The sequence below is a fragment of the Anabrus simplex genome, chromosome 1, assembly GCF_040414725.1.
Source record: "Anabrus simplex isolate iqAnaSimp1 chromosome 1, ASM4041472v1, whole genome shotgun sequence".
Classification (NCBI taxonomy): Eukaryota; Metazoa; Arthropoda; class Insecta; order Orthoptera; family Tettigoniidae; genus Anabrus; species Anabrus simplex.
In genome coordinates this window covers 1,026,258,641-1,026,270,956 of record NC_090265.1, presented here as the reverse complement: position 1 = coordinate 1,026,270,956, position 12,316 = coordinate 1,026,258,641, and the positions used below count along the sequence as shown (strand labels likewise).

The following is a 12,316-nucleotide window of genomic DNA, read 5'->3' as shown; positions in this document are numbered from 1 at the left end:
CTTAGAAACTGAATATATTACAGACCTGAAAATTGGTATTTGGGATCTACTTTAAAAATAAAGAAACAGGTATTTTTTCGTTTTGGGAAAATCCAAATAATGGGGGGTGAAAAGGGGGATGAAATTTTTAAAATGAGTGTATCTATATCTCAAAACTTTTAAAGTTTATAGATGTAAAATTTGGTATTTAGAAATCTCCTTTAAAAATAAAGAAACACGTACTTTTTTGTTTTCGGAAAATCCTAATAGGAAGGGTGAAAAAGGGTGAAAAATAGGTTGAATGCCTTTAATGAGGCTACTTATATTTCAGAACCTGAAGATATTACAGACCTGAAAATTGGTATTTGGGATCTACTTTAAAAATAAAGAAACACGTATTTTTTCGTTTTCGGAAAATCCCAATAGAAGGGGTAAAAAGGGGTGAAAATGGGTTGAATGCCTTTAAAGAGAATACTTATATCTTAGAAACGGAATATATTACAGACCTGAAAATTGGTATTCGGGATCTACTTAAAAAATAAAGAAACAGGTATTTTTTCGTTTTTGGAAAATCCAAATAATGGGGGGTGAAAAGGGGGATGAAATTTTTAAAATGAGTGTATCTATATCTCAAAACTTTTAAAGTTTATAGATGTAAAATTTGGTATTTAGAAATCTCCTTTAAAAATAAAGAAACACGTACTTTTTTGTTTTCGGAAAATCCTAATAGGAAGGGTGAAAAAGGGTGAAAAATAGGTTGAATGCCTTTAATGAGGCTACTTATATTTCAGAACCTGAAGATATTACAGACCTGAAAATTGGTATTTGGAATCTACTTTAAAAATAAAGAAACAGGTATTTTTTCGTTTTTGGAAAATCCAAATAACGGGGGGTGAAAAGGGGGGTGAATTTTTAAAATGAGTGTGTCTACATCTTAAAACTTTAAACGTTTACAGATGTAAAAATTGGTGTTTAGAATCTCCCTTAAAAATAAAGGAACACGTATTTCTTTGTTTCCTCTAAATCCCAACAGGAGGGGTGTAAAAGGGTGAATAATGGGTTGAATGCCTTTAATGAGGATACATATATCCCAGAAACTGAAGATATTACAGAACTGAAAATTTGTAAATGGGATCTCCTTTAAAAATATAGAAACACGTATATTTTTGCTTTTGGAAAATTCAATTAATGGCGGTTAAACAGGAGTGGCAAATTGGGGTGAATTTTTTGAAAGACTATATCTACAGAATATCTGAGAAGCGTAAAATGTTACAGACGTAAATAGTGGGTATCAGGAATCTCCTGTAAGTGTAAAGAAACATAGGTGATTTGTCTTTGGAAACTCCACTTAAGGGGAACTAAAATGGGGTGAAATTTTAAAATGAGAATTTCTACAGTATATCTCAAAAAACTTAACATGTACAGAAGTGAAAAATGGTCATTTTTTATCCTATTAAAAATAAAGAAAAGTGTATTTTTAGTTTTCGGAAATACAACTTGGGTAGTGGGGGGTGGGGGGGGTAAAAGTGACTGAAAATGGTGTTGAATTCTTTTAATTAGGCTACTGATATCTCAAAAATGAAGATGTTACACACGTGAAATTTTATTTTTGGAATCTGCTTTAAAAGTAAACAAACACGTATTCTCGGAAAATCCAATGAAGGGGATTTGGAGTGTTAAAGGATAGAAAAAATTAATTGACTTAATTGTATGAGAATACATACATCTAATAAAAACTAAAGTTGTTACAGACGTGAAAATTCGTATTTTGATCTCCTTTAAAAACAAAGAAAAGCGCGTTTTGGGGGGAAACAATCTTGGGGGGGGGGGGAGTGGAAAGGAGTTGAATTCCTTTCATGAGGACACATAAATCAAAAACTGAAGAGGTTAGAGTGGTGATAATTGGTATTTAGAAGATCCTTTACTATTAAAGGAACAAGTATTTTTTGCTTTAATATCACTTTGTGAGGGAGGGGGGGGGGGAGTGTGGAAGGAAGTTAAAAACGTGAATTATTTTTAAGGGGATACTTATATCTCAAAACTGAAGGTAATAAACGTGAACATTGGTATTTGGAATCTCCTTTAAACATAAAGAAACACGCCTTCTTTTAATTTTTTGGAGGGTGGGGGTAAATAAACTTAACGGCGGTGGGGTGTAAAAGGAGGTGAGACCAATTGATTTTACTGTTCGTAATGTACTTATAAGGAGCCTCCGTTGCTCAGTCGGCAGCGCGCCGGCCTCTCACAGCTGGGTTCCGTGTTTCAAATCCCGGTCACTCCATGTGACATTCGTGCTGGACAAAATAGAGGCGGGACAGGTTTTTCTCCGGATACTCCGGCTTTCCCTGTCATCGTTCGTTCCAGCAACACTGTCCAATATTTCATTTCATTTGTCACTCATCGATCATTGCCCCAGAGAGGAGCTTCGGCAGCCGGCACAATTCCTATTGTCGCCGCTAGATGGGGCTTTATTCATTCAATCACTGATCCTATCGAATGATAGGAAACAGGCTGTAGACTTGCGATGTACTTATTCTGATCATAAACCGATCATTTTTAATCTTTCCTGGGTTCTTTTTCAACAGCCATATTTTCCTTCGGAGAACGTTCTTAGATTAGAGTAGATTCTCCTGGCATATAAATAAAAATTTAAACACATTTGAAATAAACGATAGGAATGAGATTGGCCGTCAAATTGTTCACCTCTATAATAAGGTCAATAATACACGGAGGTATGTCATTCGTATCGCCAGAAATTCCGCACACTTGCCTACGCGCAACAATGGTGCTGGTCACATTGTTAGCAATGACAATGGCAGCAGATGTATTTTACCGCCAAGTAGCGGTCTTGCATATTGCTGTGGGGTCCAGAACATCAATAATAATAATAATAATAATAATAATAATAATAATAATAATAATAATAATAATAATAATAATAATAATATCCTGGACCGTCGTCAACATGTGCGGACCGTGCTGGAAACGGGTCCTGGACGGGTAATGACTACGATTGCAGTCCGGCCGCCGGTTTAGTACCGCCAGGGCACGTAAGAGGACACCACGCCGGATCTCCTCAAGGCTTTGATCCACATTAAAAAAGCTTATAGGAAAGGAATGCAAAGATTTAGGAACCCAACTGACCGGGTGGATTACCTGGACCTAGCCCGGGAAATACGAAATCGATTGCTGGAAAGAAAGATTGAAAAATGGGAGGAACGTTGCCGTAATCTCTCAGTAAACGAGTCAGATCACGAATATCGGCGGGTTGTATATAAAACGATAATAAATTATTAATTATAAATTTCAGTATATTACCGTAGCGAAGCACGGGTATCTTGCGAGTATTAGAATAAAGTTCCTGACAGACAAACTGCTTGCCATATATTATAATAGCACAAAAAAGGGTTCAATTAAAATGGATAGAACTACAATTCACTAATTTTCTACTACTTCTAAAACAACTTTAAGTTGCTAATAAAATTTAGATATATTTTACTAGAAATCCCTGTGTATACTACGTACCCATCAAATTTATTGGACTTATTCTATATTCTCAGCTGAATTAGATTCATCGATTGCAATTTTGCTTTCCGTACTTGATGCTTAAATAACTGTATACAATTTGCCTTCATATACATTTGTATTCATATTTGTCACCCATTTTAATGCAATTTTTATATATATTCTTTTGCTTAAAACAACGTATTTTGAATCATTAAATTTTAACAACCACAAACGTTAGCTTGTACATGCTCAACTACCCCTAGTCTATAGCTCGTCATGCTCTGTTTCATTACTACAGATGCTCAAAAGAGCATAGCTAACAATACGTTCGTCATGCCTTCGCCTTGCAAAAGAGATATCACAATATTCAAATACCATTTATGTGTTGAATATTTTCACCCCGCCGGGTTGAGTGGCTCAGGCGGTTGAAGCGCTGGCTTTCTCACTCCAACTTGACAGGCTCGATCCTGGCTCAGTTCGGTGGTATTTGAAGGTGCTCAAATACGTCAGCCTCCTAACGGTAGATTTCCTGAAACGTTAAAGAACTCCTGAAGAACTAAATTCCGGCACCTTGGCGTCAACGAAAACCGTAAAAGTAGTTAGTGAGACCTAAAAACAATATTATTATTATTATTATTATTATTATTATTATTATTATTATTATTATTATTATTATTATTATTATTTTGTTTACCCAGAATTGTTCTTAAAGCTGTTACATGGATTCCTTTGTTGTTTCATTCACATGCCATACATGTTTCAATGATATTTTTCCAAAATTAATTGATAATTATCCAAAATCACCGAGTAGACATAGTTGTTTTTAGTATCCTTTCCACATACGTATAAATAAAATATACTGCATTTCCTGAAGCGATCAAAACTTCTTATTTTAATCGCTTTTCCATTCTTATTCTACAAACAGAATATGTTGGAATTCAAATACACAGGTACCTGCTCTTTTAAAGACTGATATTCAAGCAGTTTATACATGAATCGTCCCAAAGCTGGACGTAGAAACCGAAAATATATCTAATTATATATATCATTTATATTGATTTCGGCACAACTGTAAGAATTTGATAGATATTTTGGAGATCTAAAAGATTTCCTTATAATTGTACAAAATCACTGTTCTAAGTGAGTTCGCCATTTCAATTTCATAATTTAGTGATGAGGTTTTCTGTTTTAGTTTGAAAGTAAATACGTTTAAAATGATCACAATTAAAGCCTGGTCTAAAAATAGGCAGTATCAGTCAGTAAGAATTGGTAAACAAAGAGTCGGCAATAAGTTTACTTGGAAGAGTTGTTCCAGATAGACAATTCTCTAACTAAACCGTTTTAGGAAATCTATATAGTATTATCAAGTCAATTAACAAGAAGTGCTAGTCTGCTATTACACTTACAGCAGTTATTCTCACCAAATCTTCCATATTTTCAATTTCAGAATGTACCACGAGAAGTTGGAGCTCGTTCCTTCACTGCTTAGGATATACGTACTTAAATTAATAGTTCATTTATCAAATGCAACATAATCCTCATTAGCCTTGAACATTATTTCGAGAGAATTCGGAAATTTGCGGTTCCAAGACCTCACTCACCTCAACCCCCTAAATCTGATATTATTTCATTATTGCATTGTCCGTGTTAGCTATTAAACTCTACTGTACAGGCAAATAAATAACATATTATCAGACAAGCCGCACACACAAACACAGATTCTTCCAAGATACGTTCGTGCATCTGCATGACTATGGACACATATTTCCTTCTTAAATTAGGAAACTATTAATATGAGGAAGCGGGGGTTAATAAATTCGTAGTTGGATCTCAGAACACTCAGTTCACAAAGTACACCAAAGAGAATCCCATCTGATCAAGTATGCACAGCTCTGTATAGTTTGTTAATTAATTCACATTTGCTAACCATATCGACCACTACTCACACTTTCATACTATCCAATTATTTCCTAAGTACTCGGGCAGATTACGGTAATGGCAGGTGTTTGTTGAAAGTTAAGACATAGTTTACACACTAGAAAGCCAGGAACTCAAGCAATTAACTCACATTTCAGTATACGGAACTAAGTTTATCTACATTCCTTGTGCGAAGGAGAACTTTGCCCAATTGTGAAGCTAGAACCATTATACTGCATGCACGTATTTACAATAATAACACAGCAAAGCTCGCTGGGATAGATAAAAGGCGAATCTTGTTGTGGAGGTACACATAAAAATTACATTGTCCACTTTCGTATCTAGAGGTTGTCCTCCCATACCTAATTCAGTATGAACATTATACGTAGCGTTTCTATAACCCATTTCTATAAGTCACATAGACCTGTTTTACTTTCATGCAGTCAACCATTTTCTACTGCTTTCTCCAGATTCACGCGTGGATAATATTATAATATTACTTCATTTTATGTGTCAAAGCAACTGATATAATTCAAATAATTACAATTAAACATTACGCATAAATGGATTATCAGGCACTGTCTGCAAATACACACATGGCAAACTTGGTAAACTATTGGAAGTTTTCCTAGATACCGTTTCTTTTTGTTCTACTGTCTTCTAGTCCTCGGAAGCCGTACGGCGTGGCTTGTTATAGCTTGTAACCATGAATATTTCCTAAATCTATGTAATTCAGTCAAGTCATAAGAAAAACACTGGTAGGTTTTTGTTTGCTCACTGAAATTCCCACGATCAGCTTTTCTTCTGTTCAATTATAATCATTATTGACCTCTTCTCAATTATTTAGCATTTTTTTGTCAAAAATAGTAGAAATTATTAACACATATTACATTATATTTAAAAATTTACATTTTGTTAAACATATCTTTAAGTGAATTTATTAATTTACAACACTCCTATAATAAAAGTTATTCTTTTTCTTACAGAATATGGTGGCAGGACAAATGTTCAGTGTAAGTATGAAACACAATATATAATTAAAATTAGCCCGTAAGGGTAGAATGACAAACAGAACCAAAATATTACCATAGCTAATAGTAACCACTTCGAAATAAATTTCCCTGTTCTTGTTCACTCTCATTGCTGGATAATACAGGTAGGTTATCATATTTCAAATTCAGAGAAGACTACATGATTTATAGCTTCATATTTCCTACATTAGAAACTGCAGATTCCAAAATGTTAAAACTTGAAGTAACCCTTCTTCCTGAAGGATTTGTTTCAAATTTGTATTACTTATTTAAGTCCTTGTTCTTGTCAACATACTTATTAGTCTCTGTAATTATCTGCACGTTTCATTTTTATTAATTAGTATTCTGAAAACGTTGCATTAAATCTTGGAATAACTTCGTACTCGAATTTTGACGTAATCTCCTTCCCGAAAATGTATATTCGATTAAACCAGTCAGAATGATTTATGCCAAAAAATGCGCACGATATATTTAGCTACCCCTTTCCGCACATTCACGACCAGTTCCCTCTTCCCTTGGATTTCCTCCGGATAGATCTTTCCGATCCATTCCAATTTGATTGAAAATCATCACCGTATTATACCTGTCAGAGGATTCCTCTTAATACTCCAAAAAACAATTTTCTTGTTTTACAAGGCACGAAAATAGAGATTAGGCCTGTTTAAACGAAAAAAGAACTTGAATATTGAATTTTCACGACCGCATTGTAATCAAAACAGACTTTCAACGTATTAGGTCGTGTTACGTACATGTAGCAACCGACGCGAAATCGGAAGGTTGTGGGTTCGGATCCCACTGGTGTCCGGCTGGCCATTTTTGTTCTGTACTTAACATCTCTTCAACACGTACTACATGTACGTAACACGACCTAATACGTTGAAAGTTTGTTTCGAAAACAGAACTTTTCAATAACGAATATTTTTTCAATGCCTAAGGTCACTAATCAAATGTGATATGGATGTCATTCTTTTACTTATCTTGGAATTTCAATGCTCATTGTTACAGGTTGAAACTGAAGGACCACTTCTACAGACGGCAAGCCAATTTTCTGGAAATTAACGCCGCATAATTCTATTCCCATCACTTCTGATTTTCAAACATTGTTCAAGAACTCCACGAATTTGTTATATATGTAAACAATTTATATACGTTTGATACTATAGAATGTTGTGGTACATGTATTGGAATTAACTGAAAACTACTTCCAAGCTTTCACCATTGTAACTGAGGCAATACGCACATTATACTTCATTTAAGAGCAATGTGATGCAAACTGTTTCTTTAGTGAATAACCCTAAACTATTCCAAATACCTATATTTCTCCCCTAGTTACGTTTTGTAGGTGAAGAAAATTACCTGTATATTTATACCCACAATTTTTCCCACCTACTTCGTTCCTTATTAATTAACTCCTCATTTAGGGAATCTTCCCCCTATTGTTCCCACTGGTTTGTACCAGCAATCATTCCCACTATCTTTATGTGTGTGTTACATATAGCTCATGAATAACATATACTAAGTTAACCTAGCTTTCACTTCCATACAACAGGATCGGCGAGGAAAAAGAGCGATGTAGAAAGAATTTCTTCCGAGAGCTCACTTCCTTCTTACAGAATACCGTTGTTCAGATATTTGAGCTCACTCTGTTACCCTTGATTCGTTTCTACTTAATATAGTACCATCCTGGAAGATTATACGCCCTAAGTTCTAGATATGATCCACCTTTTCTAGTTCTGTACATCCTACCTCTTAGGTTTCTGTCGAACTGACATCAGCAAAATATTAAAACCACGATCACTCACGCATCGTTAAGTCACGCGATTTTTTCGTGAAGCATAACATTTTTACTTCTCTCATAAATCTTCAGTTGCGTACGATTTATTTTATTGTGTTATAAAATGTTATTATTGTATACTGATATCTTTAACACTTCTTATTAAATACGACATACAGTTCAACAAAAACATTAATTTTTTTCTTAATAGAACAGCACCGACTAATGTAAAATAAATAGTCTATAAACATACCAACTTACTAAATCATAACTAAAATGTTGTGTATTAATAACATCTGTATTTGTTTAGGTCTAAAATGTAGGAAAATAACACACCATTTGGCGCGCTCTTTTCCTGAAAAATACCACAGCACATACATAAATATATCATTACACGCTAAAGCGACTGAAGGGACATTTCTAAATGAACATTGATTCAAAACTGAAGACAAACGAATAGTAGAAGACTGTGTAAAAATGTTAGACTGAACCGCATAGCGCAAGTGATCGCGGATTGCTACAGCAACGATACTTAACCGGCTCCTGGTATAAATACTCACTAGAATTCACAATTGAACTTCACTGAATTAATGGCAAATGTAAGTTCAAACAATGGATATATCTCAAAATGTTAAGATCTCTTGCGTGGATCGCAACCCCTAACGAGGAGGTACTTCATCGTTTCCGGATTACATGTGAATTCCTAACACTTACAAAACCTGAGTAACCAAACTAGTTTGGTGACGTGTTAAAACAGCATGATTTTATAAGACGGAAGTCATTCATTTCAGTTTTAACTTAGTTAAAATAGCCTATAACCTAGGCGTCAACTAGACAATGATTACGAATGAATAATATTATTAACAGGTGTAAAAATCTATAACGCAACACAAACAAAATTAGATATACATCTGATAGAGGTGATGTTATAGAATCTGAGGATGTCCTAGTAGGAAGAAATATGTAATTCTGTTATAAATGAAATGTGTTCTAATAGAGATATGTTAGAGTATTTATAACAATTATGCATGTCGTTTTGGACAGACTGAAATATCGTAAAGATTATAGATAGAGACTGCGAAATGTATGGAGAATAAATATAGAGAAATATCCTGTAAAAACTCCACAGTTCTAGCTCTTCATGTAACCAATTGAACATTGAAAACATCCTAGGGATATGAGCTATAAATTTTAGGTAATTAAAATATAATAAAATATGGAAATATATTATTTATTCCTAAAAATTACAATCCTTTTCTTAATCATAGATCGCAAAGTATGCAGTACTTTATATGCACGATCTTCAAGTTGATAAAACACCACTTCGTTTTAGAAGAACGTTCCATCACGAACAGCGACAGAAAAGTGAATAATTATTAAGTGTTAACCAATTCTACTTAACATTTTCTATATCTGGTGCTGGTGCAATTTATAATAAAAGCCTCCTGCGTGTGAATTCCTAACATGTGGTCCCAATTTCCATTTTAGAACAGAAACAAGAATGGCTCTATGTGCGCTAAAGTAGAGCATGTAGTACATTAGTTCAATTGGCGTCATCTTTCTGAACACGCCATTCACAGTTCCGGATACTGATTCCTAAATTCTTACTAATGTACGTTAATCTATGGATTTCATGAGAATAAACATGGACAGTTTTAGCAGCCGGTTTCAACTGTAAGTCGAAATTGAAGTCCCCGCATAGGATAAGATCTTAGGGTTTGCATAAATGAAGACTCCCACATAGAAACTCCTAAGTGGTTTGTCCATAAGAAAAATCAGTAAATCTGTGCTACTATTTGGTTTACAATAGAACTCCAAAACTGCGACCGTGTTCTACGCCGTGCTTGTCATATTTGACAAACGCCGAGCACACATCTCCGTAAGGCTTACGAAGTGTTTCGATCTCGATCTTGTGACAATACGAGAATCCAGAATTTAAGGTCTCATATATCGCTATATCGGCTCCAGCACTCTTGCCTGGTACATTGTTTTGAGATCTACCAATACAGCGGTAGTCTTCTACAGGAATCGTTTCACAACTAACACCAAATTACGCGGTGGACTGATGATACTTCACTGAAACTGAACCATGTCTGGTCGATTAGATTAGCAGTTTGCCTTTTTCTACCACTACGAGCGTTAATGTGAGTCAATGCATTGTTTCACTTAAGCACATCTACGAGTGTTATTGTGAGTCAATGCAGAGTTTCACTTATGCCCTTATAACTATATTTGATGTGGGCATTTTTCCAAAAATCAAAAATCGTCGGAGGGTATTGAACCAAGGAACACATTACAGGAAAAATGATGTAAATAAGTTGATTTGGCTAGGATTTGAATCGTAAAGAAAACAGGTAAAGAAGCAAGCGATTTTAGGTTGTTTATTCGGAACTGCCGGGCTGAGTAGCTCAGACGGTTGAGGCGCTGGCCTTCTGACCCCAACTTGGCAGGTTCGATCCTGGCTCAGTCCAGTGGTATTTGAAGGTGCTCAAATACGTCAGCCTCGTGTCGGTAGATTTACTGGCACGTAAAAGAACTCCTGCGGGACAAAATTCCGGAACCTCGGCGTCTCCGAAAACCTTAAAAGAGTAGTTAGTGGGACGTAAAACAAATAACATTATTATTATTATTATTATTATTATTATTATTATTATTCGGAACTGCATTTAAGCCAGAAGTGATTTTCGAAATTAGTTTTTACTTTGATGCAGATATATAAGACTCACAATTTGAAATCTTTCCGGGACATTTAGCCCTTCAAATTTCGTAATAATTGAGGAAATTCCTTAATTTTACGTTTTTCGCAGTCCCTCTATTTTTGTCTGCCAGAAAATGCTTCCAACATTAAAATTCTCTCGACAGTAATTCTAAATCCAGACCCTGACACAGAAATTACAAAGTAATAATAATTGCTCCGTTGTTGTCGCCAATTCACTGTGAGAAGGAGGCACCAGACGAAAAAGACAATGAGACAATTCAGTTTACTGTTAGTATATCCAGCTCCTTGGCCTAAATAGTCAGTATAGCAGTCTTCGGTTAAAAAATTCCTAAGTACATTTCCTGGCCAGGTAGGTTATTTTAATCGTATCCTGTTAATGTCTCCGATTCATGTACACACAACACATCATACTATTAACCACCAGAAAAATACACAATAACGAATACATCCTTCCCCATAGGATTGGCGTCAGGAAGGGCATCCTACCATAAAGTGGGACCAAGTAGAGGCTGGGACGGTGCGACTCGGTTCAGATCAAGTACTATGTCGTCAGTACTCGGTTCATCTGAGTACGGGACTAGGTACACTTTTGTGAATTGTGTAGTTAAAACTTGTGTTAATTATCGGCGACAGATTATTAGACATTATTATTGAAAATGGAAAAAATTGTCCACGAAGAATGTGATAATTGACAAAATGAAACCGCAATATTTGAAACATAATATCGGATGTAGAGTCTTCGTGGCTCAGGTGGCAGCATGCTTCTTTGTCACCTCTGCATTCCCTGTTTCAAACACCGATCACTCCATGCGATATTTGTGCTGGAAAACTCGGATGCGGAACAGTTTTTTCTCCGGGTACGCCGGTTTTCCGTGTCATCTTTCATTCCGGCAACAGTCTCCAATATAATTTCATTTCATTTGTCAGTCATTAAACATTGGCCCAGAGGCGTGCGACAGGCTTTGGCAGCCGGCACAATTCCTATCCTCGCCACTACATGGGGGCTTCATTCATTCCATTCTCGACCGGGTTGAATGACCAGAAACAGGCTGTGGATTTTCATTTTTATTATCGAATGTCAGGCACTTCACTAATAGTTATGTGTTGAAAATCTAATAAGTAATAAAATAATAATCATAATATAAAAATTTCGTGTGGCTATTGCTAGCTGAGTGCAACCTTAGTAAGGTAGATCCTCCGATGAGGTTGGGCAGCATCCCACGTGGAGAGGAAACTGGTTGATGGTAGTGTTTTGTGCGATGTAGTAGTTGCAGGGATGTTGGGACATCACAAACACCCAGTCCCAGGACAAAGGTAATCATCCATTTTATTTTAAAATCCCTCTTTCAGCTCGTCTTCTGAACCGAAGGCCACTACACTAATTATTCA

At 35.6% G+C, this 12,316-nt stretch overlaps 1 protein-coding gene across 1 annotated transcript in view; it reads left to right on the top strand.

Moving 5' to 3' along the window:
- Window positions 1-7,696, top strand: part of LOC136857856 (uncharacterized) — a 162,252-nt gene extending 154,556 nt beyond the window's left edge. The window contains exons 35-36 of the mRNA XM_068225178.1: window positions 6,390-6,416; window positions 7,440-7,696. Of these exons, the coding sequence (XP_068081279.1) occupies window positions 6,390-6,416; window positions 7,440-7,444 (32 nt within the window). The 3' untranslated portion in view covers window positions 7,445-7,696. The remainder of the gene's footprint in view (window positions 1-6,389; window positions 6,417-7,439) is intronic.
- The last annotated feature ends 4,620 nt before the right edge of the window (window positions 7,697-12,316 follow it).